This window comes from Lepidochelys olivacea, assembly GCF_965140295.1.
Source record: "Lepidochelys olivacea isolate rLepOli2 genome assembly, chromosome: 6".
In the NCBI taxonomy this organism is placed as follows: Eukaryota; Metazoa; Chordata; order Testudines; family Cheloniidae; genus Lepidochelys; species Lepidochelys olivacea.
In genome coordinates, this window is record NC_140416.1 from 59,498,375 (window position 1) to 59,525,186 (window position 26,812).

Sequence of the window (26,812 nt, forward strand, 5' to 3'; positions counted from 1 at the left end):
TGTGCAGCTCCTGCCATTTAGAACAGGCTTTCTGTATTTTCTTGTCCCAATGACTTAGTTTCATTGCAAGGCTCAGGCAGTCTACATTTCCCCCCCAGCAACATAGACCTATGCTTTTTCAATTCTCTCTTGCTCTTATGTAGTATGTATTATTTAATTTTGTTTCAGGATCCAGCCTGTATGGATGGAGCTACACAAAACTTTAGTTGTACTGTATCTAGTTTTTATTTGGTTCCAAGTCTGTTATAACTTTCACAGTGTATTGATTTGATCTTTCGCCCATATACCCCTTCCCATACATTTGGGAATGGAATGCAGCCAGACTAAAGGTTTGTCTACACAGGGAATTTGTCTACACAGGGAATTTTTCTGGGATAGCTATTCCTGATTAACTCCGTGTGTGGATACTTTTATTCCAGAATACGAGTGTTTTATTGAAAATTAACTCCATGTGTGGACACACATATTCTGGAATAAGAGTGGATTAAAAATTGATTAAGCTAATCAGGAATAGTTAATGTGCTTATTATTATTTATTTGTATTATAGAATCCACAAGCCCCAGTAATGGACCAGAACTCTATTATGCTAGGTGCTGTACAAACACAGAACATACAAAGCCCCAAAGAGCTTACAATTTAAGTATAAGACAAAAGATGGAGACAGATAGATGGGGAGAATACAAGGAAACAATGAGACCATATAGGTCAGGACATCAGCTGCCTAACTAGTGTCAGTTTTTTGTAGGCCTCCCAACAAAGCAGAGTTTTGAGGATGGATTTAATGTGGATAATGAGTTAGTTTTGCACATGTTTATGGGGAGTTTCTCCCAAATACGAGAGACAGCATGAGGATGCTTGTTTTAAAACTTTGTGGTGATGAAGGCTGACGTCATAGGCCAATTAAACATGGGAACTGACTTTTCAATACTGAATGAAAAATGATATGGTAGGGATGGGTCATGAAGAGCCTTGAAAGTAAAGACAAGTAGCTTTACATTATTATGGATTAGTTTTCATGTGTAGACAAGCCCTAAGCAAGTTCTGCCAGTTCTAACAGTATTGTAAAAAGTTATAGGCCCTGTAGGTGGATCTCTGCTCTCAATATTTAACGATGACTCCCTCAAATCACTCAGACCTGAAGAAGAGCTCTGTGTAGCTCGAAAACTTGTCTCTCTCACCAACAGAAGATGCTCCAATAAAAGATATTACCTCACCCAAGTTGTGTCTCTCTCAAACTATGCACAATACCTGCTTTTATAGGTCAGCTTCACTATTCTTGTGCTACCTTCATATTTCCCAGGATGCAGTTCTTTCAAGGCTTGTTCCCATTTTGAAATAACATCACAGATCTGTAAAGAGATCACAGAGAGACAAGCTGCTTAAATGAAAAGTAAGCAAACAAACTTTGTGGGGTTTGGGTATGGAAAGGAGAGAGTGGATCAAGAACACATTCGGCCAGAAAATCACATACAATTCCACCATACCTTTTTTTCTTATAGACAACACATGATAATTAGAGTTACAGACATACTTGCTGACAGGAATTTTGAAAAAAAATGACCAAAAATAATTGAAACTGGTGTGATTATATGGTGTTATTTTGACAAATAAAATATGCAGAATTTTTCAGAATTTGAAAATACTGTGTGCAGAATTTTTAATTTTTTGGTGCGGAATTCCCCCAGGAGTTACTGGCTGCACTGTTGTCAATGGAAAGTTAGGGCATATTCAGTAACATGGCAGGAAGTACCTGGTACCTTCATCAAGAGATGGTATGTGTGTATTTATCAATTCAGTCACTGAGTTTGAACTAGATGTACCTGGCATCCCACAGCACAACAGGAACTTGTCTTGACTAGCATCTATAAGTGTAATGTTAAATCGTGCTAGCTAGCTCATTCTGACTAACACCATGTAACACTCTAGTCAAGACAAGGCAAGTTCTACTTCTGCTGAGAAACTCAAGGCTCCTTACTAGGCTTTAACTCTTGCTTTGTCTTTATTAGACTAGTGGGGAGGGAATTACCTTCACATTGCCCTGCAGGCAGTGTTCCAGATCCCTGCCAGAAGGATCATCTGTAAAGAGGGAAAACCCAATGTGGGATGGTTTCCTCATTCCTGTCTCCTGGTTCAGTCGCTGGAGGAATTCATTCACAGTTGAGGAACCATCAAAACCCACGACCTGAAATGGAACAGGAGATTAAAGTAATTAAATAAGTCTATCTTGGGGGACAGAACTAGCCACAAGTGGCAAAAGAATGTAAACACCAGCAAAAGCCCAGTGTAGGACTCAATTACCTGAGAGGTACCCGGTGCCCATGTCTTACCTGGTAGGTTCCATTCATGAAGTGCACTGGAATGCTGAAGGGGAGTGAATGGTGGAAGGGATTCCGCAACAAAATAGACACAATCTCCATGCGTGAAGGCTTGGCTTCCCGTTCTCCAGTGTGCAACGTGCGCTCCACAGATCTCTGACAGTAGATGGCATACTTGCCTATTTCACTCCTAATCCCAGGGTGAGAGCGTGACAACACAAACACATGCTTTGGATACACTTATTGTGCCCATTACCATTTCCTCTCCCCAGTGACTCTCTCCCCGGCATCTTGCTCAAGTGAAAATGTGTGTATTTGCAAATGTCCTTATTCACCTCTACAGAGTTGGAGATTAGATTTGATTCAGATAAACAAAGACGCGTTAGGATTGAGATCCAAACCTCTTCAGAATGCAAATCAAGGCTAGATGCTAGGTTCTCTTTTAAGATTTATAGAATTTTCTGCTTCCACCTATTGAGATCTGGGAACGAGTGGGCACAAGTTCGCCTGTGTCTAAAGATCCCTCTCCCAGTCGAAGGGTGGGAGCAGCTGAACCCGGGACTCAAATAATTCCAGGGGACAACTATGGAGAAAACAGGGACAGGAGTGAGGTCATAGGACCATTATCAAGGAACCAGAGGGTGACACCAAGCAGAGAACCCTGGACAGCGCCCACAGTTCCTCAAAAGTGTCTAGGGAACCAGCAGATGCTGCCCAGAGGAACTCTGCCCAGATACGTGATTGAAGAGAGGAACGGAAGTAGATCCCAGAGTCACAGAGCACCTCCCCACCCAGCATCCTCCTCCTGGTTTAATAAATGGCCACTTTAGCCAATGCCTGGAGGAGCTTGATGAGGAGGTCCTGCTACTTTGTGGGGCCATGGTCAGGGTGTGCATAAATCAGGAAGCGTGGGGAAAAATTCAGACAGAACCTTAGGAGAAGGTTCTGGAGGAGCCGGAAAAGGGGCTGCAACCTGGCGCACTCTAAATAGACGTGCTCCAGCATCTCCCTCACTCCACAAAAAGGGCAAGTGTTCGGGATAGGGGTAAACCACACCAAGTACACGCCCATGCTCACGGCTCCATGAAGGAGCCGCCGGCTGATATCCCTGGCAGGCCGTGGAACATCAGCAAGAAAGATTATACAGACTCTTTCAAATTCCAGGAGAGTTTTGATTTGAGTTTTTGACAAAGGTGTATCTAAGCCTGTGTTTGAAATGACACAGCTGTTTACCCACGTTTAGTCTTCATATAGCAATAAACCACAACAGGGTGTGCATTACCTGGCCACTGATACATGCCCCAAGAGTATAGGGAGACTAAAGACTGAAGTCCAAGCTCCTTAAACTACCCAAGAAATTTATTAACAGACAACTAATGTACACCCCAGGATGGCTTATTGCTATGGGTACCCGCATGGCCCCACAGTATGCCAACATTTTTATGGCTGATTTAGAACAACACTTCCTCAGCTCTCGTCCCCTAACGCCCCTACTCTACTTGCACTATATTGATGACATCTTCATCATCTGGACCCATGGAAAAGAAGCCCTTGAGGAATTCCACCATGATTTCAACAATTTCCATCCCACCATCAACCTCAGCCTGGTCCAGTCCACACAAGAGATCCACTTCCTGGACACTACAGTGCTAATAAACGATGGTCACATAAACACCACCCTATACCGGAAACCTACTGACCACTATTCCTACCTGCATGCCTCCAGCTTTCACTCTGACCACACCACACGATCCATCGTCTACAGCCAAGCTCTGCGATACAACCGCATTTGCTCCAACCCCTCAGACAGAGACAAATACCTACAAGATCTCTATCAAGCATTCTTACAACTACAATACCCACCTGCGGAAGTGAAGAAACAGATTGATAGAGCCAGAAGAGTTCCCAGAAGTCACCTACTACAGGTGACTAACAAACAAAGAAAATAACAGAACGCCACTAGCCGTCACCTTCAGCCCCCAACGAAAACCCCTCCAACGCATTATTAAGGATCTACAACCTATCCTGAAGGATGACCCAACACTCTCACAAATCTTGGGAGACAGGCCAGTCCTTGCCTACAGACAGCCCCCCAACCTGAAGCAAATATTCACCAACAACCACATACCACACAACAGAACCACTAACCCAGGAACCTATCCTTGCAACAAAGCCCGTTGCCAACTGTGCCCACATATCTATTCAGGGGACACCATCACAGGGCCTAATAACATCAGCCACACTATCAGAGGCTCATTCACCTCCACATCCACCAATGTGATATATGCCATCATGTGCCAGCAATGCCCCTCTGCCATGTACATTGGTCAAACTGGACAGTCTCTACGTAAAAGAATAAATGGACACAAATCAGATGTCAAGAATTATAACATTCATAAACCAGTCGGAGAACGCTTCAATCTCTCTGGTCACACAATTACAGACATGAAGGTTGCTATCTTAAAACAAAAAAACTTAAAATCCAGACTCCAGCGAGAAACTGCTGAATTGGAATTCATTTGCCAATTGGATACTATTAATTTACGCTTAAATAGAGACTGGGAGTGGCTAAGTCATTATGCAAGGTAGCCTATTTCCCCTTGTTTTTTCCTACCTCCCCCCCACCCCGCGACGTTCTGGTTAAACTTGGATTTATGCTGGAAATAGCCCACCTTGATTATCATACACATTGTAAGGAGAGTGGTCACTTTGGATGAACTATTACCAGCAGGAGAGTGAGTTTGTGTGTGTATGGGGGTGGGGGGTGAGAAAACCTGGATTTGTGCTGGAAATGGCCCACCTTGATTATCATGCACATTGTAGGGAGAGTGGTCACTTTGGATAAGCTATTACCAGCAGGAGGGTGAGTTTGTGTGTGTGTGTTTTGGGGGGTGTGTGTGAGAAAACCTGGATTTGTGCTGGAAATGGCCCACCCTGATTATCATACACATTGTAAAGAGAGTGATCACTTTAGATAAGCTATTACCAGCAGGAGAGTGGGGTGGGAGGAGGTATTGTTTCATGGTCTCTGTGTATATAATGTCTTCTGCAGTTTCCACAGTATGCATCCGATGAAGTGAGCTGTAGCTCACGAAAGCTTATGCTCAAATAAATTGGTTAGTCTCTAAGGTGCCACAAGTACTCCTTTTCTTTTTGCTGTTAAAGAAGCTCTTGTTTGTTTTCATCGCTTGCATGTTTTCTTGTTGGTATGTTTGTGGCGGGGAGTGCGGGGGAGGTTAGAGTGTTATGCAACATAACCTTCCACTCTGAAACATAATTCCTACTAAAAGGTTAAAAGGGTAGGGAGAAGGTGATGGAAGGTCCTGTTTGGTTTTAAATAACTTTTCTTATCTCTTTGGAATTCAGTTTGGGTTTGTTAACCCAGGAATCCCCCTTAATTTTTTTTTTATTTGCACTCCCCCCAGCCTCTTTTCCTGTCCCCCCAGAATCCCTACTATCCTTTCAGAAGCATTTATACTCACTGTCTTTTATAAACAGTCATATGGACTAGGAAACATTCCCACTGAAAAGTGGGTCAAAAGTGATTGAAAGATGGCTTCTGAACAAGGACAGCCTGGCACCTTGGAGAAGGCTTCTTATGTCATCTCCATCCCCAACTCACCTTTGCATGGGTCAGTCATAAATTAGCCTTACTGTACTACAATCCTGTAGTTGATACAGAAAGGAATGGAAGCAACATAGCCAGTGAAAGAAGAAGATGGCATGCTATTTACCTGGGGTCTGCATGCCGCTGCAGGTGTTGTTTGATATACCAGAGGAAGTGGTGCTGAGGAAGAAAGAGAGGAGCACACAAAGCCAGGAGCTGCCAGCACTGTGAAGAGAAACAGGCCACCAACAAACTAAGGTATAATCACTCCTCTCTGCTCTTGTTGCCAGGTATCCATGTGGAAAACACTCGGGCCAAGAATTTGAAGAGTGACTAGGATTTTTGGGTGCTTCCATTTTTTGGGTGTGCAACTTGAGATGCTTTAAAGGGGCCTGATTTTCAGAGGCAGGTGCTCAGCACTTTCTGAACATCAGGCCTCTTTGACATCTCAAATTGGGCACCCAAAAATTCAGGCACCACAAATCAGTTGTCACTTTTCAAAATCTTGGCCACTGTAACTAGAGCTGTGAAAATAGTTCCCAACTACTAATTCAGTAAATTTTGCTTTTTTTATTGTCTGCAAACAGATCACAAAACTCTCAGAATTACTCATTATTTCAAATTATTCATAAATTTCTCCTGCTGGTCATTCTTGCTCTCTACATGATTTGAACTGGGAATATTACAATCAAGAATCCAATAGACACTTTGGCTCAGATCCACAAAAATATTTAGGATCCCAACTTCTACTGAAATCAATGGAAGTTAGGGACCTAAATACCTACGGGGATCTGGGTCTTTGAGTTGTAATGGATGCAGGCAGCTAACTTAATAAGCACATCACAAAATTCAAAATGCACATTCAAGTGTAATAATTAGCCAACAGGATACAAAGCATGATTAAGTCACAATTAGACATGGAACCAATACCCTGTGACTTAGGCAACTATTCAACGCAACACAAACTGAATTTTGCAACTGAACAGTATTTGGAATTTGCTTTTGGTGAATAGTTGAGCATTCAACCTAAACATGCTTTTGCAAGTAAATTGCATTACTCAGTACTTTTTTTTTTCCTTTGCGCATCACATTTCAGATTATTTTTGCCCCCACAATCCTTGAAATGTTTAAGGTGACTAGTCTTTTATGGGGACTAGACCTAACGCTAATTATTCAACATATGGAAGCTTGCAGCCTGGAAGTGGCCGAGCAAAGCTCACCTGAATAACTGAGTGGTTCTGAGGCTGCCGGCAGCTAGTCTGTTTAACCAGTTGGCAGTAGATTTCATTCTGTAGCTCAGTATGTGTCAGACAGACTTGCAATGCTGTCTGAGCAAGTGACACATGGTAATCAATAGATGGAGCCTCCACAGGGACATTGATGAACAGCTGACAGGACTACAAAAAAGGGAAATTAGCATGTGCGGTAATAATAATACTTCATTTTTCCCCCACAGCACCTTCCAGCTCCAGTGTGGCTCAGAGGGGAAATGAATTCTCCAAGGTGTCACAGCACATCAGTGGTAGAAACAGGGAGAAAATCCAGATCTCCTGACTTCCAAGCCTATGCTTTAACCTCTACTAGGTCAAGCTTCTCTCATACAAACTTTCTCCCCTTGCCCTATATGCTTCATACACAGACTGGTCCTTAAGTAGCCCATCCTTTGTAGCACGTGCAGAAAGCTACAATCATGCAACATTACACAGCAAGAAAAGCCAGGAACAGAATCCCTGACTTCCAGCCCACTGTTCTAGCCATTATGCTATACTGCCGCTCCATCCCCGTTACGATTGGGGTCTAGGAATGATGCTAAACATAGGGGAGTTCAGATTACCCCATTATTATAAAAGGCATCTTGGTCACACTAATAAATCTGCCACTGGGCTTCATAGCTTGGCAAACCAAGGGTGCTACAAATTTATGATAAAATACTCAGAGAAGTATCGGGGGTAGTTTGTCTGTATCCACAAAAACAACAAGGAGTCCGGTGGCACCTTAAAGACTAACAGATTTATGTGGGTAAAAAAACCACTTCTTCAGACAAGAAGTGGGTTTTTTACCCACGAAAACTTATGCCCAAATAAATCTGTTAGTCTTTAAGGTGCCACTGGACTCCTTGTTGTTTTTAGTCAGAGAAGGTGCCTTTATAAATGATAAAATACTGCAACAGTCAACAGTAATGACCCCAAACACTACAAGTGAGACTACTGTAAGATGCAGAGTTTCAGACTATTCCTGTACCATACTGTAGGATTCTTTTATAAAAATTTATTATCCCATTTTGTAGAAGGGAAAACAGAGGCACAGAGGTTAAGGAACTTTCCCACTCTCACAGGGTGAGTGAGTGATAGAGCCATGGTTAGAATTCATTAGTCCTGAATCAGTCCACTGCACTAACCCCCAAACACAACTTTCTATTGTATCTCTCGTGTCATTGAATGCAGTTGTTTTTAAGAACCCTCTCCACTGTTACCTGCTCCCCTCAGCAATCCTCTAATCTCATCCTTGCTTTCTAGTCTTAGGGCTTGTCTACGCTTAAAACGCTGCAGCTGCGCCGCTGTAGTGCTTCTGTGCAGACACTACTTATGCCGACGGGAGGTTTCTGGTAATCCTCCTCTCCGAGAGGGTAGCTATATCAACAGGATAATTCTCCTGTTGACCTAGCCCTGTCTACACTGGGGGTTAGGTTGGTTTAACTGTGGATTTTTCACACCCCTGAGTGACGTAGTTATACCGACCTAATTTCCTAGTGTAGACCAGGCCTTAATGTTGGCATTAATGTTTTCAGGGCTCAAAGCGGAGGGAGAGATGTGGAAATCAGGTGATGAGTTGCCTACCCGAGGTACCCTGGCTGGAAGGCACTAGGGAGTCTGACAATAAGTTGTTTCCTCTCTTTCCAGTGCTGCTATTGGAGAAGAAGATAGACAAGTCCTGCAATTCAGAAGCTGGCTCTGAGATACCTGCTCCCCCACTCCCCCACCCCCCCAAAAGTGAGGGCCCAAGTGGGTCTCTGCATAGAATAAAATACATCTGGTAGACAGATTGACCTTTTTTATTACAATTGACACATTAGCCCCATCTGTGCCAACAGTAGGGGCAAACAAAGCCGCAGTAAATGTCTTGCACAGAGCTTACCCCTCCCTTAAGATATTTGAGTAGAACATCTGAAATCTTTTATACTGGTTCTTTGAATACCTTGAAGAGCTTGAGGGCTTCTGTCTGCAGCGCCTCTGATGGCAGAGTAGTGAGGGAGGTGTGCAGTCCATCCTTACTGTAGCACAGCATGGGGTGTTTCCACAAAGGAGATTCTGGGTGGCAGATGAGGTAAAAACATGCAACCTCAGAAACGTAGCAGTGTAAGTTTGGTACAAGGTGAGACAGACTCTCCCAGCAAAATCTCCCATGCAGAGCCGCCTCAGATCCCTGCAGAAAAAAAACCTGGCCCAACTAGCAAGCAATTAGGGCAAGCAGCATTATATTGGGCCACGTTAATCCTTGGTGTCACTCTGTTGACTCCAGTGAAGCCATGACACTAACAGTGGCCAAGTAGCTATGCATGCCAGCAAGTAATGCCAGATGGCTCCAGAGAGCAGCCCTGCGATTTGCCACCAGGTCATCTGAGAGCTTCACACAGGCTGGACTGTGGTGGGAAGCAGCTCAATTTGTTGATGCACATGGGAGACCGATTCTGTGAAACAGACACACACTATTGGGATCTTTATCAGTGGAAGTTATTATGGCACATTCATCAAAGCTCAGAGACAGTTTATGTCTCTATGTGGGTGTGCAGGAGAGAGTATGTGCGTATTCAGGGGTGTGAGAGTGTATCTGTGCATGCATGTTGGCGCTAGTACGCGTGGTATGTATACCTCAGAATGTGTGCAGGTGGTATGTGTGAACGTGTCTACATGGAGATGAGTGAGTAAATAGATGTGTATGTATGTGTGAGACAGTATATGCATGTCTGTGGGAATGAATGTATGTGGCTGTGAGTGTATATCCAGGGATATGTCGGTGTGGATGCACACATACATACATACATGGAGAGCTAACTGTGTGTGTGTGTGTATGTGTATGTGTGTTTGAGAAACAGTATATGTGCATGCAACCATGATACATGGGTAAGTGAAACTCAAGGCAAACAGTGCCAGGGAGTCAGAGATTCAGACTTTTCTCTCTTAAGTTCTTATTTATTAAGAACATCCCAGATTTGGATCAACTTTCTGTGCTCAGTATTTACTATAGTTTGATCTGCAATGTAAGAGGAACTGCAGATCCTTTGATAAATTAATTGACAGAGTAGGTTCACTGTAGTGCCTGAGTCCTTTGCTAAAGTGCAACTGTCTAATTAGAGGTGAAAGATACCCTATCCCGTTACTGATCTATCGAGCCATTCCCTCTACTCTTCTGTGGCTGTATTCAAAACAGTGACAGAGATAACTATTCCGCACCCTTTCCCACTATGGAAAGATATTTTGGGGTTTTACTTACGTGAGTCTCCCTCTGCATCCAGTAATTTTCCAATTAGCTGTTCATATGCTGTGCCCACTTTGGCACTGCTGCTGCCTGCTGCTACTGTCAAATGGTACAGCCACGTATCCTAGGGATAAAGGAAAGAACAGCATGAAAAGAACAGGTAATGCTGGAAACCCAGGACATTTCACTGTCATCTTTATAAATGACCAGCCATCAAGGTGCCAAAAGCGAAGGGTCACCATTAAAGGTAAATATGTTTCTCTCTCTCTTAAACACACACACACACACACACACACACTGGGGTTTGGAAATCTTGGTATCCTGAGCCCTCAGCTGCAGAGAGGGCAGCAAAAATGAAAAATAAATAGAAGGGAAAAGAAAATCATTAAACCAAAATCTCAACCCACCTGTTGGGGTTGAGTTTGGGAAAACTTTTAAGTTGGATCTTATTTTATCCAAACTGGTTTAATCATCTGTATTTTCCACTCACTGGTGCCAAGTTATACCAGCATCACATATCCCTGCTCTCCAAAGACACCAGCTCATACCTTCTCGTGTTTGGTACCAATGAGTAAGTAGGTGGGACTCTGATCTTGCGGGTGAATCACCAGGGTGTAATGGGATGAGAGGAGACCCCCTGCAGTGGCTTCATAATCTTCATCTGAGTCACAGGAACGGTCCACCTCCTCCACCTTTGATTTGCATATGTGCAAATGCCCCAGAGGACACTGGGAAAAGGAAATGAACTAAGATAAGTATGCTGTCTCAGTGTAGAGAAGATGGACAAAAAGAAGAAACTGAAACCAGGAAACCCTGGTCAGATTGCTGGGAGTGCTAGAAAATGCAAGAACTAAACTATAAAATTCTATGTTCAAATAGTTGGTTTTAAAGTGATAGTATCATTTTGCATTTCTGTAGCACCTCTCCCCCTTCATGAGCCTAAAGTACTTTACAAACTATGGCCCCAATCCTATTCCCATTATTATTATTGTATTGTACTAGCACTAGAATCCCAATCAGGAATTAGAGCCCTTATCACTGGGTGACTGGACCCTTTAAGGAGCAGGGTCCAGTACACATGGGACTCATCAGCTGCCTTCTAATTGGGTTTAAGTGAAGGCACCTGGGCTGTAGGGGAAGGGCAGCACAAATGAGAACTGCTTGATAGCAGGCTGAGATTCAGAGAAGGGTGGGTGAGAACTGCCTGAGGAGAAAAAGGGAGCCCCCAGGAGAAGCAGAGGAGAGCTGTACAGAGATCCTATGGGAAGAGCAAAAGGTGAAGAATGTTGTTAATGAGGTCTGGGCAGAGGTGGGCGGAGCCCATGCAGAGTTACAAGAGAGCTTGTACAGAGGCCTTAGGAACCAGGGGAAGACCCAGCCTGATTAAGGGAATCTGAGCCTGAAACATGAGGGTGGATGCTGAAGGGTGAGTCGCAGGGGTAGGACTCACATGGGTAGGGAGGCCTGGGTGAGTGGAATGCTCCGGGAAGCTCTCTTGCAGCAGGCCTTAGTGGAGGGCTGTGGGAAGTTGAGCCCAGAACACGGGCTTGCCATTCTCTGAGCAGGGGTAGGACTCGCAGGTACAAAGACAAAGGAAGTGAGAGAGAGACAAGTGGAGCAATCTGGGAGACAGCAGGAATCCACTTTGTTAGTTATGTCTCTGGTATTTTTAAAGACTATTAATATATTTGTATTTATAGTAGGAGGTGTAGACATTTTTGCAGAGTGGGAGGTACTAGTTGGGGCTGAAGTGAGGGAGAGGATGGGATTGTTGGAGTAAGAAGGGACAGTAGGTAAAGGAAGATAGAAACTACATGAGACATAGCAGAAGGAACACAAAGTACCTTATCCTCATTATTTCGATAGTAGTAAAAGATTTTCCCAATCAGTGCGCACCAAACCAACTTAGAGTGACCATGCTTCACCTACAGGAAGGACAAAGGAATGAAAGATTTTAACCTAGGAACTGGATCCTAGTGCAATGCCAGCAGTAGTTTTGGGGATTTTTTCTTCCCATTCAAATCTCTTGTTGGAAGGTTCTCTACACTAGTTAGTCTGAGCTAGTGTAAACTATCCTTCATTTGTGATCCCTGCAAAGATGCAGGGAAACATTTTCAAAAGCACCTAAGCCAGTTAAATGCTTTTGAAAATTGAATGTAGGTGCCTAAGTGATTGAGAGTATGTCTAGACTGCACAGAAAACTGTGTGGCCCTGAGTCTGAGCCCAGGTCAAATGACTTGGGCTCGGGCTGCAGGGCTAAAAATAGCAGGATAGACGTACTGCTCAAGCTGGAGCCTGGGCTCTGAAACCCAGAGAGGTGGGAGGGTCTCGGAGCTTGGGCTCCAGCCCAAGCAGGAATGTCTACACTGCTGTTTTTAGCCCTGTGGCCCAAGCCCCAGTCAACTGACCTTGGCTCCAAGACTTGGTGCTGCAGGTTTTTCTTTTCAGTTTACACATATCCTGAGATCCTTTTGAAAATTTTACCCAAAGTGACCTATTGTTGTTGTTTTTTGAAATGCAATGTAAAAAATATATGAATAAAAATGTTTAAATAATGAAAAAAATTCAACATACCAAAGCAGACCAATAGACTATCTAGTCTAGTGACCTTTCCCCTGCTACACAGGAACAGACCAATGGCTTCCGGGGGGTACATCAACTCATCTAGATATTTGCCTAGTTTTACAACAGGCTAAATAAAAAGCACTAAGAAAGTCAGTACAAACTAAAAGTTCATGCAGACAATGACTTGTTTATATTGCTCTATATCAGGGGGGGAAAACTTTTTGGCCTGAGGGCCACATCGGCATTGCGAAACTGTATGGAGGGCCGGGTAGGGAAGGCTGTGCCTCCCCAAACAGCCTGGCCCCTACCCCCATCCTCCCTCTCCCACTTCCCGCCCCCCTCAGAACCCACAATCCATCCAAACCTGCCGCTCTTATCCCCTGACTGCCCCCTCTTGGGACCCCCGCCCCTGACCACTCCCTGGGACTCCACCCCCTATCCAACCCCCCCTGCTCCCTGTCACCTGACTGCCCCGACCCCTGTCCAGACCCCCACCCCCAGATGGCCCCTCCAGGACTCCCATGCTATCCAACCACCCCCTGTCCCCTGACTGCCCCCAGGACCCCCTGCCCCTTATCCAACCTCCCCACCCCCTTACCATGCTACTCAGAGCAGCTAGAGCTTGCAGCCCCGCCACCCAGCTGGAGCCAGCCACGCCGCCCACACTGCACAGCAGGAGCAGTGGACCAGAGCGCTGGCGGTGCGGCACACTGAGGCTGTGGGGGGAGGGGGGACAGCAGGGGAGGGGCCAGGGGCTAGCCTCCCCGGCTGGGAGCTCAGGGGCCAGGCAGGATGGTCCCGTGGGCTGTAGTTTGCCCACCTCTGCTCTATATACTATACACTGAAATGTTAGTACAATATTTATATTCCAACTGATTTATTTTATAATTATATGGTAAAAATGAGAAAGTAAACAATTTTTCTGTAATAATGTGCTGTGACCCTTTGTATTTTTATATCTGAGTTTGTAAGCAAATAGTTTTTAACTTGAGATGAAACTTGAGGGTATGCAAGACAAATCAGACTTCTGAAAGGGGTACAGTAGTCTGGAAAGGTTGAGAGCCACTGCCCGGAGCAAACTACAGACCAGCCAGACTTTAGTCTTCACTTGGACATTAGCCTGTGCAGCATGAAAGAGCCCCATAATGGATCTTGTGCAACACTGTTCTATGGGGAGAATAAAAAATTATTTCCTGACTCCCAAGTAGTGATCATTTTTTGTCCTGAAGCATGAGAATCCATAGTGCCTGGAAGTGTATCCTGACTAACATAATTGCCAATGCAATTCTTATATGAATAAGTGTTCAATCCATTTGAAACCTTACTAGACAATTTCCTTGATAATATCCTACAATAGCAAGTTCCATACGTTAATTATATGTGACATTATAAAAGCATTTACTTTAATTGGTATTAAATATTTTGCATTGTTCTTGCACTGTACTATTGGAGAGGGTCAATGTGTCCTGATAGGATGCTCTATGCCATTCTTCAGTGTATATAATTAGCACATCCTCTTTCCCTGCTCCTTTGAACTTCAGGAATCCACCTCTGCCTCTCTGTAACCCCCCAAGTTTCCAGGGAGAATTAAAACACACACCTCTTGCAGGCCCTCAGTATATAAACCCAGAGGCCTGTTGTCTGTCAGGCCATTGGGTGTGGAGGGAGACTGACTGGGGTAGAGCCACCTTACCTTGGTGAGCCAGCCTCTCACAGTGGGTTTGGCATCATTCTGAGGGACAGCAGCAGAGCTGGTCACCTGCACCTTGAGAACACTCTGCAGAACACGGATCCATTCTTCCAGGATGTTGGGAGAGTCTGCAGTCAGGAAGTAGGTCCTCTTTTCAGTGATGAGCTGGAGGGAAAGGAGGCAGGGAAATGACACTGTCTGATCACGTGTGATCGCTCCTTCAGATGTTGAGTCATATGGTACTTTTATAAGAGTAAAGGAGTTAACCCCTATGTCCTTGGCCAAATTCAAACTCAAATAGTTACATGCTACATCTGTAAATTCCCCCCATGTTTTTGCTGGATACTATATTTTTCTTCATTTCCTCTCCTGTTTTGCAATGTTGCTTAGGTCTATTAAGTAGCTGCTCTATGTCACTATAGAGGTAGCTGCATTTTAGTGGTGGGTAAAGTAGTGTCTATCTGTTTATTTATACATCCATATTTATAGCCAATTGTTTCCCTCTGCCTTCAATAGCTTCCAAAGTGCTTTGGGGTCCTTTGAGAGGAAAGCTGTTCCATGAATACAAGATATTACTATTAACTCTCAGTTAACTTCAGTGCGAGACGGGCAGAAGGGAGCTCGCTGTATGCTAGTCCCACTCAGAATGCAAGGGAAGCTTTAATATCTCGTCTCCTTTACAAAGAAGTCCCCTGGCATTGATGCTTTGGCCGAGGACAAGTAAGTAGGGCTAGTGAGGGGCCAATTTCAAATGGTTTGGAGACTCAGTTTTGTGATGCACCCAAAATTGTAGATGTTTCTCCAAAGCATATGAGAATGGTCTCGCCAAGAAGATTCTTTGTACCCCTACTTTTGGTTGAGCCAGAAGCAACACAATAACAGTCTCTCTCACAGAGGTTCAACCTTTCTTAAGAAGGTGCTGGCTGCACAGAGGGAAATGCAGAGGGGGAAAGTTATCTGAACTTCTTTAAACATCAGAAAGCTGGGTTTGAGCTTTAGGTTGCATTTCGGACCTTTGCTCATTTTTATACAAAACTGACTGCCTCCCAAGCTGAAACACAAGGCAAATAAAAGCCAGGAAAGTCAGTACACATCTGTCATGACCAAGTACACCATCCAGACTGAAGTAACTCCTCTCCCACTTAGCCCTGTTTACATCCTTGAGCATGTGGTTATGTGCAAGGTCAAAAGGCAATTCTCACCTGAAATGTCTGGGACCCTTCACCCCGAATGATCTGGCAAGTAGAATTCAGCTCAACCTGCCCCTGAGGCTTGCGGATAACATCGCTCTGTGGAGAGAAAGGCAACATTCTCAAAAGGATCAGCACTAGCTTCACCAGCCAGCTAGAAGTATGGAGTATGAGACATTATGCCTGGATGCATCTTAGGCAACATGTGGCTGCCTCCCTAGGGACAGACTGAGAGGTGCCTCCTCCACCAGGCTAATGAGAACTTAGCTCCCAGGGACAGAAGTACAGCACACCCATAACCACAGGCACCACCAATATGAGATATCCCCACACTATGCTAGCCACGAATGTGCAGAGACCGAAGAGCAGAATGCTTTTTATTTAAAACTATTTCTCTGTTGAGGAAGTTTTAACAAATTTAGAAATCTGTAAATGTCAGACACAACACAACCATCATTACAATAGCGAACTTTTGTTTAGAGAAACATTATACAGTAATAACAATCAGATCTCTCTTTTTAACAGGGTGTTAACATGTTACAGAGTGAGCATCTTCACACTATCCATGACATGTTCTTTTAGTGTTTTGTGTTGACTTATTTTTTTTTTGAGTGAAATCTCTGATTACATGCATTTAACAGACCAGGTAAGTCTATCAGATGTTAATATTCAAAAAAATTGAAAAGGTGTGCTGGGTTTTTGGTTGTTTTTGTTTTTTTTTGGCAGGTGAATGTACTTTGTCTGAATATTGAATAAGTGGTAACCAAACATCTAAGTATCTCTTTCCTCTGTCTGTTTTGCTGGGTACGTAATTGGTGCACTAAATTTTCCATAACTCCTCCCATATTTTTTTGAACAATTCCACCAGAGTTGAACTATTTTTTTCTCCAATGAGCAGCTATAAGAAGCAGATCAGCCACTAGCTGATGAGAGATGAAATCTTAATTTCCTTTTGTGGGATCATTTCCACTAGGAAGCCGCCAGGAGGATTACCAAAAATGAATCAATGAGTGGTCTGCAGGGCTGGCCTTTATGTCATCTTTAGGATTTCTTATACTGTGCACTTTCAAGGGTACATTCTTACACAGGTATGGAAATCCATGCAAGACTAACAAACTAATTGCCTTTTGGCCGAATGGTGTACAAGTGCATACTTCAGTAGCAATATTGATAGGCACCAGTTACCCTTGACTGGCTGGTGCTTCTTAGTCATAAAACTGGATAATTTCCTTTTCCTTTTTTACCTTGTAAGCAGATGTTATTTGAGCCAAATGGGTATCCTTCAGAAAATGGAAACCCAGCCCAAGTTAAGTCTATAGAAAAGAAAATGAAATAATAGTAGATAAAATGTGAGAGAGAAATTAAGAGTGCAAAGTGGGAATTGAAGAGGAAATAGCCAAAAACATAGAAACAAATAATGACTTTTTTTTTTTTTAATAGAAGCAGGAAGCCTGTTAGGAAACTGTTGAGTCTACCAGAGAGTAAAGAGAAAATTTAAGGAGAATAAGGACATTGCAGAGAAACTAAGTATTTCCTTTCTGCAGAGGATGTTCCTCAGACCTACTTTTCTGATCTGTTTAAGATGAGGTGCTGGAACAAAATGATAAATTTAAGAGCAACAAGTCGTTAGGTGCAGATGGGATTGATTCAGGAGTTCTGAAGAAATTTAAGAATGAACTGGGTGAGCTGCTAAAAAAGTTATGCAATATCTCATCAAAATAAGTTCTTTGACAGAGGACTGGAGAGTAGCAAATATTGTATCTATCATAACAAAGGCACTAGGAATGGGTCTGGGAATTACAAGAGAGTAAGACTTACTTGAGTACCAGGAAAAATAGTTGAAACAGTATTTGAAAAACTGAATTATAAACACTTTGAAAAATGTGATATGGTAGAGAGTAATTAGCATCGTTGCTGTAAAGGAAGAGAGACCCAATTTTCCTACCCTTTAGAACAGCTTCACAAAATAGTGGATAAAAGAGAGAACATTTGCTCGATGTGTAGCAGATGTCAAAAGGAAAAATAAAGATGTATTAGAAAAGAACACTGAAAGTATTGTAATGCCATTACAGAGTTCAATTGTGTACCCTCACCTGGAATAATGCATTTAATTCTGGTCACTCTAGCTCCAGAAATGTGAGGAAGGCTCAGAGATGAGTAACAAAAATTATTAGGGGCCTAGGAAGGCTTCTGTGTGAGGGAAAATAAAAAGACTGCCACTGTTTAGAGAACAGATGTAAATAAAAGAATGAATGATATGGTGATGATAAATGGGTGCTCATGTCTACACTTCTTTGAATATCTCTTTTTACATTAACTTGAATGACAACAAATTTAAAACTGATAAAAGGAAACCTTTTTTTTTTCTTACCCAATTCATCTGCGGAACTTGCTGCCATTAAATAGCAAAGAGATCAAAAGTTTGTAAGATTTTTAACAGAATGAGGGTTTATGGATAATGAAAACATCTAAAATTACCATAGGTCGGATTTAAAAAAAAAAGGTTAAAACCCACTCATGTTTCAGGTCATAAGCCAGCCGCAAACTGATGGGAATTTAGGAAGAAATATCCCCTATGTGGGGATAACTGTCCACAACAGAATTTCTTGCACACATACCCCACCCTGTGACACAGATCATGTTGGCCACTTTTGTAGTTGGGATTCTAGACTAGTGGGTCCTGTTAGCTGATTTGGCAATGTCTACATTCCAAGGAAATCATATGAAAGAAAATGTTAACGTGGCACAGTTAAGCACTTAAAACTTAGGAAATATGAAAATTAAAGTTAAACTGGCAACACAAATCAGCCCCTTGTTTATATATTGTAGTACTCCTTAAATGATCACATACCACTAGGTGGAAAAAAATTGTATGCTATTGTATTATTTGAGAAACAGTGTGTGACCATGCAATTAACACTGAATTGTATGTTTATACAAGGGGAAGAAAGAGTTAAGAGTCTGTGGTCAGTTCTAACTTCTTCACATCTGAGTGCCTACCTGCATACCCTTAATGTTGCACTAGCATTTATTTTTGCATTTGCTTTTATATTACAGTAAGATCAATGTGAGGATAAACACTTTTTTTTTTTTTTTTTGCTTTCAGTGGTCTGTGTGTTGTCAGTCAACAAGTCCCAAGCCAGTTCCTAGTGGATACGTTGTTATTTCACAAAAACCACCACTACACACGGCCCCTCTGTCTGAACAGAGAAACCCATGACTGAATGGAGACTCCCCTCATCGTTGAGGTCATACTCCAGGGTTGGGGTGAGGCACATTGGCAGGGTAGTGGGGGACAAGTCTGCACTGCAGCTGCCCATGTGGTCTCTGTTATATGAATAAACAGAGGATTTCAGTTGCCAGGGCTAGCTGTGTGGCACCTTTCACCAGTTAATGAAACTAACTCAGACTTCAAGCGGCCTTTCCCCTGTGTCTGACACTGGTGTGTTTGCTTCTCACTCACCGGAGACTTGTAGTACATGATTTGTCCATTTCTCAGAACAAACCAACGTCTCTTCCATGTCTTCACCTGGCTTCCCATCTTCAGCAAATACCCTGATTTCTCCATGGGCTCCTAGAGGATAAAGGATAGGTGGATTATCCTGAGCCCAAGATGAAAGCAACTGAGAAGTGCCCACATGAAGGGCTGCCATCTGCCAGGTCTCCAGCATCCCCCATCTTCTCTTGAGCTCAGATTGTCAGATGTCAGGGCCCACATCACTGCATAACTTTGAGAATCTGCTACTGCTCATGTATGTGTAAGTACCATGGTGGATGTGTGGGGCAGTGAAGAAGGTATCTGAAGGCAGGACTGGTCATGCTTTCACAGCTTGCCTGAATCACTGAAAATTATTTTCCCATACAATGTGCTAAGCACTCTTCAAACATAAATGAAGTAAGGATAAGCTCTAGGCAGCAGTAAGTCTCAAGCCTCTTGCATGTATACTCCTTTACTTTCAAGGATAAGAGAGTAAAAAAAAAAATGGGTGGAGGGATGGGTAAATAATGGATTCACATGAGAAATTCATTGATTTTTAAGGCCACAAGGGACCACAATGATCATCTAGTCTGGCCTCCTGAATAACACACAGGCTATAGAGTTGGACTAAGTGGTCCCTGCATGAAGTCTATAATTTGTGGCTGAGCTGAGGAGATGGGAGCTTAAACAAAATATATCTCACGCCACTGAGCTATGTGCTTCACCCTTTGTCCTTACCTTGCTGCTAGGCAGGAGTAACGTGGTGGCTGCACAGCAGCATTCTCGTTGATGCAGCATGCTGTAGCTGTGCTTGCAGAATCAAGCCCATACCAGCAATGATAAAGTAACACTGGGTATTTATGGAATGCTTTTCATTTGGTAATCTCACAGCTCTTTACAGAGGTGTGCAATTATCTTTACCCCCATTTTATAGAGGAGGAAACTGAGGCACCGAGCGGTTAAGCAACTTGCTTGATATCACACAATGAATCAGTGGCCGAGTTGGCAATAAAACTTGGGTCTTGTGACTCCTGCTATGTTGCTCTAATCACTAGATCAAAATGCCTCTCATGTTTCCAAATGAAGAACTTTTTGTTTCTACACAAATGGGTGAGGTCACAACCATACCCTAAAGAAGAGTGGGATGTGCCAAAAACTGGTATGGATAATCAAACTTCATGCTGATGGCCCCGGGGTCAGGAAGGACTATATCCCCAGTGCTCAGCACTACACAGTTGGCAAAGTACATTATGGGGGTTCCTATGAAGTATCAGGCAGTGGCTGATGCCAAAGACAAGCTGGATCAACAGTCTGATTTTGCATGGCAGATCCTTCATACTGTAGCTTTGCCACTTCCCTTTCAGGGTCAGTGCTGTGTCCATATCCCAGACTGATGTCCGAGGGGGCATAAAACTTACACAGCCGACTCCGCCATCAGTAGAATAGGAAGATGTCCGCTGCAGCTTGTGCTCTGGCTCTGAACAGTCACCATCCAGGGAGTAGGCATCAGGGGGGATGGCATAATCACTCTCTGAGCTCAGCGAGGACATAGAGACACCTGACAGGAATTAAGGGACAGTGGGAATTTTAGGTGCTCAGGATCGCTGTGATATCTGTAACTTGCAGCCTGAGCCTGCGCTGCCTGAAAAAGCCTCCAGTTCAACCCCAAAGCTACTTGGTTCAAGGTGACCAAGTCAATCAGATACTGTTCCAACCCTTGGACAGCCAAACCCCACCAACCAGGCCTGTGAACCCAGTCTTCTCTAAACCCCACCACCCAGGCCTGTGAACCCAGTCTTCTCTAAACATGAGAATGGGAAGGAATTCTATAATGTAATGAATTCAGGGCTGCCTAAACACAGGCAAGATACTCAATACCCAAACCACACATGATAATTTTAACTAATAGAGCTCAAGAACCTCTGCTGTCAAACCACAAGCCTCTCCCACTTGAACTAAAGGAAAACCAACAAGGAGTCTGGTGGCACCTTAAAGACTAACAGATTTATTTGGGCATAAGCTTTCGTGGGTAAAAAGACACTTCTTCAGTTGCATCTGAAGAAGTGGATTTTTTACCCACGAAAGCTTATGCCCAAATAAATCTGTTAGTCTTTAAGGTGCCACCAGACTCCTTGTTGTTTTTGTGGATACAGGCTAACATGGCTACCCCCTGATAAAGGAGAACCCTGATCATCTGTTACTAATAGTGCAGCTTCACTTTCCGTAATCCTTCTGCCTCTAGATTCCAGTGGCACACAGACACATTCGCAAGTACAGCACAGGAAGAGACCATTTTAAACTATGTATAGCATGAGAAGAGACAATTTTAAACTATTTACACAGAATTCAGGCTTATTGTTTGCCACTTGCAATGATGGTGCTGCTTTTTGGAAAGTTAGATTGGATCCATAAGTCAGTTCTCATTCTCATGTTTTTCACCTTCACTTATACTGAACAGGATGCAATTTATCTGATGCTCCAAAGGCAGGAAAGAATTGTGCACCTTTTTAAGTGTCATTTGGCTTCTGATTCAGAATTTACCAGATTTGACAGAGCTAACAGGCGCCAACAAGAAGTTGATTGACATGAGTTGGCATTAACATGCCTAACAGATGGCCTGGAAAGAAAAAGGTGTTTCTTTTAGCTAATGTAAAAAAGCTCATGATTCCAAGGATCTGTGTGTCATAATCATTTGGCTGTAACAATCAAATGGGGAGATCCCCAAACTGGTCCTGGTGTCAGAGTTCCACCGTAAACTAAGAACTATTCTAGAAGACTGGTTTCTACTGAGCAATGGTTGGCAGCCCAAGTCTGCCTGCTCTCCCCATCTTACTGGTTCACCTTACCACGTTTCACAGCACGAGGACTGCCTGGCATGCTGCTCTTTCTGATCTCAGATCCACCATTGGAGGTCCTGAAGCTGGCATGGGAGCTGCAGTCATCATCAGAGCCTGAGGACTCATCTAAGAAAGGAACGTTGCTGATCTGGGTGGCTTTCTGGAAAACAAGCCTTCAAGATCAAAATGTGAGGAAGGGGGAGCTCCAATACAGACACATGCTACAATTCATAAAGAGACAGCACAGGCAGAACAGGCCAGTCTCATTTCTTCAAAGCTACCCAGGCCCTCACACCCCACTCACCATCATGCTGAGGTTTTCAACTCTCATTCCTCATTCTCCAGGGACTCTCCAGGCCATGTTCCCCTCCAGGTCCCATATTCCCGAGTCTCCCCAGATTTTATCTTCCTAGGGCTCCACAAACCCAATCTTTCCCCTTAGGCTCCCAAGATCCATCTTCTATTTCATTCTCATTCACCCTCCAGACTCCATCCTCCAAGACCTCACTAGTCTCCACCATACCCATCTTCCTGAATCTTCCCAAGAACTGCCTGGTCTCAAACATATACCAGGGTTCCATCCTCCCTGAATGGGGATCTGTAACTTCAGTGGACTGAACCTTTGTACATTTCACTTTATGCAAATTTGATGATGTATTCACGGATTTAGCAAGTTGCCAATATTGCCCTCAGTTTGGCAAAGATAAAATAGTTTTAAATATATCTATTACTACCATGTGTGTATGTGGCATCTGCTGCTCCACTGCAGCCTGTCAGCCTGCAGGGCTCCCTGGCATTCTCAAGCCCTCTTGTCTGCTCAGTGTTGTCCCTTGCTACTCTCAAGATGGTAGCAACTCTCCCCATTCTTTTCTTAACACAAAAGGTGAAGTAATCCCTTACCCCCTTCAGCGTGGTGTAGACTGGAACCGTGACATTTCTGTAGATGAGGCAAGTGAATGGCCCAGAAGCTGAATATGATGGAAAATTCAAAACTAGAAAATTTAGAGAAAGAACAAAGACTGGTGAAAAAACAGCAGGTTTTAATGGAGGGAAGTAGGTGTGATGGCACAATGTAGCAATAGGGAACCCCAACAAGACAAACTAGTGAGAAGGAGGTAGTGTCTTCCTGGAAGACTTGATCTTGCAAAGGTTGTGGGAGTTACTAATTTTGGAAAGTTCTCGGAGGTACTGCACTTTCTCTTCCATGGTGCCTACAGGACACCTCACCCACCCTTGCATTCCTCCCAGGCACAGTGAACCACATAGTGAGAGGCAGAACCAGCAGATTTTAGCATTCTGGTGGATAAGTGCATGACCAACCATGACTTAACTGAACTAGGGTGAGACTGTTTGGCCATCTTACTAACAGAGCACACAAGAAAGGTATTCCATTGCTCCTCACTTTGTGGGCCCAGGGCTAGCCTTAGATCTATTCAATCCCTATAGCTACATAGGATCAACTTACCGAGGTTCATACACATACCAGAGATGCCAGCCAGAGCACTATGCCCAAGAAAGTTAGTGCCAGAGGGCCATGCCAAATAATTAATTCCCTAACTACCCTCCCCATCTTCATTTTGGAAGGTTCCATGCCTAGCTTCCTGTGCCATTTTGGGAGGTCACCAAAGGTTATGGGAGTTCAGAAATAGGTGGAAGGTGATGGCGGGGTCACCACAGCCTGAGAGCAGATCACAGGCAGGCAACAGTAGGGTATGCAGAAAAGTGTCTTGTCATAAGTGCGGAAGGAGCTAAATTGGTCCCCCCATAGAAGTTACTTAACATAGAGGCCAAAAAAAATCGAGGATTGGTCCTTCAGGGTATTTCTGTGCTGCAACTGAGGGCAAGCCTCCCAGTCCAGGTCCACAGACTCATGCTAGCATGGTTCATGCTACCGTGCTAAACATAGCAGTGTAAACATTGCTTTGACATTGCAGCTCTCACGCCCTCCCGCAGGCTCAGGAGCCCGAACAACATCTACACAGTTATTTTTAGTGTGCTAAATCAAACCCTGCTTAGCACAAATCTATGGACCTAGACTGGGAGACTCGTTCTGAGATGCAGTGTAGGCATACCCATCTAGGCCCAGATATCTTCTTCAACCTGGCTGACAGCCAGGGCGAGATCTGATTTGAAAACAGGCAAGAAAAGGAGAAAACATGAACAGCCAGAGGCTAATGTCCTACAGCCTCAGCCTAAGCTCTCTCTGGATGGATCTTATCTCAAACTTACTCTGGCTGGGAGAGTCAGTCCCGAGGGCCACCTCCGACAGCCTCATGCCAGACTTGGCTACTGCATAGATCCGACTCTCCTAGAACAATAGCATTGCATAGGGTAATGGTCAGAAAAAGCACCAGAATATAAAAATCAAATTGTAAGTCAACTGAACTATTTCATTTGTTCAGATCTAATGGCCTCACGTCCCTTTTTGTCCCGACTGGCAGCCACATCCATTAAGGAAAGAATCTCTAAGGAGAAACTGATCCATCCCACTGCATGGTGGTTGGAAGGGAGCTGTAGTTGTGATATCCAGTCCCACCCCCGAATCACAGCTGAATTGCTGGTAATGCTACAGAGATTACATCCTCAAGCTGGGCCATCTATACTCAATCATCAGTTTAAATAATAATTTAGAAATGCTGGTTTCATTGCTATGCAAAATGCATTAAAATGTACTAAAAAAAGATCTAAAGTGAACATCTGTGAAAAATTCCCATTCTTTGCCAAGAGAATGGAGGCAATGGCTGGAATTATTTGAACAAGCCTTGGTCTGAGTTACCATAACATATGGCATTTCCTCTCTAAAGATTTCAAAGAGCTTCACAAATGACACAAATTCCATGGGGAAAAAATCTGACACTAATGCAACATTAAGCTTGAGAAATCAAGCAGTCAAAAGTGGGCAAACACAGAGTTAAGATTGGAAGATAATCCTTAATTCTGCAACCTCACGCTTATTCCTGAAAAACGCTATCGCTGTATAATTAAACATTGTCAAATAATATATAATATTACACATAAACTACATGAAAATCAAGCACCCAAAATTTAGGATATGCCAACATTCAGGTTAACCATATGCATATGCATTATAATACACTCATTAATTACATGAGCACATTCTATTTTTTCCATAGGAGCCCTGCCTCATTCAGTGCACAGCACGAACAGTACTCATTGAATGAGTAACTATTCAATAATTTGGTTTCTCCTCATTGTTCATTGGGTGGCCCGATGCCTTATTTAATACACACAGTTCAAATCTAGCCCTGAAGAAAGTTATTAAATTCTTTATGGAAATTCTATGGCACTCATGACTACAGTATCTGAGAGTTTCACAAACATTAATTAATTTATCTTCACAACACCCTTGCGAGATGAGTGTGTGGTTTTATCCCCATTTTACAGGTGGGAAACTGAGGCACAGAGAGATTAAGGTTAAAAGTGTCCATTAATTTTGGGTGTCCAACTTGAGACTTCGGACCTGATTTTTCAGCGAGCTTAGCATTATATAGCACTTTATATGTTCCAAGCACAGCTCCCATTGACTTCAGTTGCAGCTGTTAGTGCTGAATATTTTTGCAAATCAGACCCCAAGGCACCCAACTCAAGTTGGGCACCCCGAAAATGAGGAATGCACAATTAGTGACCACCAGTGAAAAATTAGGTTTAAGTCAGTGGTGCCCAAACTTTTCCTGTGGCGCCCACCCTTACCAATAATGCAATCTTTCCACATGCCCCCTGCATTCCCGCACAGTTGGCTAAGCAGAAGAGCTTGGGCTAGAGGCAGTGCTGGTCAGGGGGTGGACAGAGAATGAGGGCAAAGCTGGGGTGGGGCTGGAGGCAGAGGGGTGGAGCGGAGCTGCAGCTGGGACTGGGGCAGAGCAGGGCTGGGGGCACTTCCTCCCTGCCCCCCATCGGGACTGGCCTGCCCCCCCCGCAAGTTCCACCCCCTGAATGTTCCTCCATGCCCCGCCCCTAGGGGGACCACTTTTTAAAGTGACTCGACTAGCATCACACAGGAACTCTGTGGCAGAGACAGAAACAGAACCCAGTTCTCCAAGGCAGCATTCAACAGCCTTAACCATGAGACTGTCCTTTCTCTTCCTGCCTCATTCGCCACACACCTCCCAAATTCTGCAATAAGTCAGGCAGGAGTCCTACAGGCAACAGCCTCTTTCACAATACAACCCTGATTCATCCCCAGAGAAGGTTCATCCTGTGCACTGATAAAGGAGGGGTCCTGTGAAAAAACTGTGTAATTAAAGGCTATGTCTGTACTACAGGCTGGGGGCATGATAACCAGCTCACGTACACATCCTCATGGTAGCTCAATGAAAGCTAGTGCCAGTTGTGCACACAAGCTGGGAATTACATCCCTCGCTCATGATATAGACGTAGCTGACTATATCATAAAGCACATGCATAACGGGGCCAAATTAAGGTTGCACAGGCAACCTTAATTCTGACATTTCCTAACTTTTGAGGGCGTGACTTTCCAACCTTAAAAATGTTCTTTTAATATAGTTTGTGTGTGTCGTTTCCTGAGTTTTTAAAAAAACAAAGTGAATAAACACCCACATGAGTCCTCAGCAGGGTTGGAACATTTAGATCCCCCACACAGACTCTGCCACTTAAACTAACTGGTACTAAGCT

The 26,812-nt window shown here is 43.7% G+C and overlaps 1 protein-coding gene across 3 annotated transcripts in view; it reads right to left on the reverse strand.

Moving 5' to 3' along the window:
- The window catches only part of PLEKHH1 (pleckstrin homology, MyTH4 and FERM domain containing H1), an 83,928-nt gene that overhangs the window by 15,936 nt on the left and 41,180 nt on the right, over positions 1 to 26,812 (reverse strand). For all 3 annotated transcript variants that reach the window (XM_084629885.1, XM_084629886.1, XM_084629887.1), the window contains exons 8-23: positions 24,389 to 24,467; positions 23,060 to 23,151; positions 22,169 to 22,319; positions 20,741 to 20,880; positions 19,308 to 19,418; positions 15,857 to 15,943; positions 14,658 to 14,819; positions 12,244 to 12,324; positions 10,948 to 11,127; positions 10,415 to 10,523; positions 9,119 to 9,231; positions 7,144 to 7,320; positions 6,051 to 6,148; positions 2,329 to 2,506; positions 2,028 to 2,183; positions 1,250 to 1,350 (exon numbers count right to left, since the gene is read on the reverse strand). In XM_084629885.1, the coding sequence (XP_084486011.1) occupies positions 1,250 to 1,350; positions 2,028 to 2,183; positions 2,329 to 2,506; positions 6,051 to 6,148; positions 7,144 to 7,320; positions 9,119 to 9,231; positions 10,415 to 10,523; positions 10,948 to 11,127; positions 12,244 to 12,324; positions 14,658 to 14,819; positions 15,857 to 15,943; positions 19,308 to 19,418; positions 20,741 to 20,880; positions 22,169 to 22,319; positions 23,060 to 23,151; positions 24,389 to 24,467 (2,015 nt within the window). The remainder of the gene's footprint in view (positions 1 to 1,249; positions 1,351 to 2,027; positions 2,184 to 2,328; positions 2,507 to 6,050; positions 6,149 to 7,143; positions 7,321 to 9,118; positions 9,232 to 10,414; positions 10,524 to 10,947; positions 11,128 to 12,243; positions 12,325 to 14,657; positions 14,820 to 15,856; positions 15,944 to 19,307; positions 19,419 to 20,740; positions 20,881 to 22,168; positions 22,320 to 23,059; positions 23,152 to 24,388; positions 24,468 to 26,812) is intronic.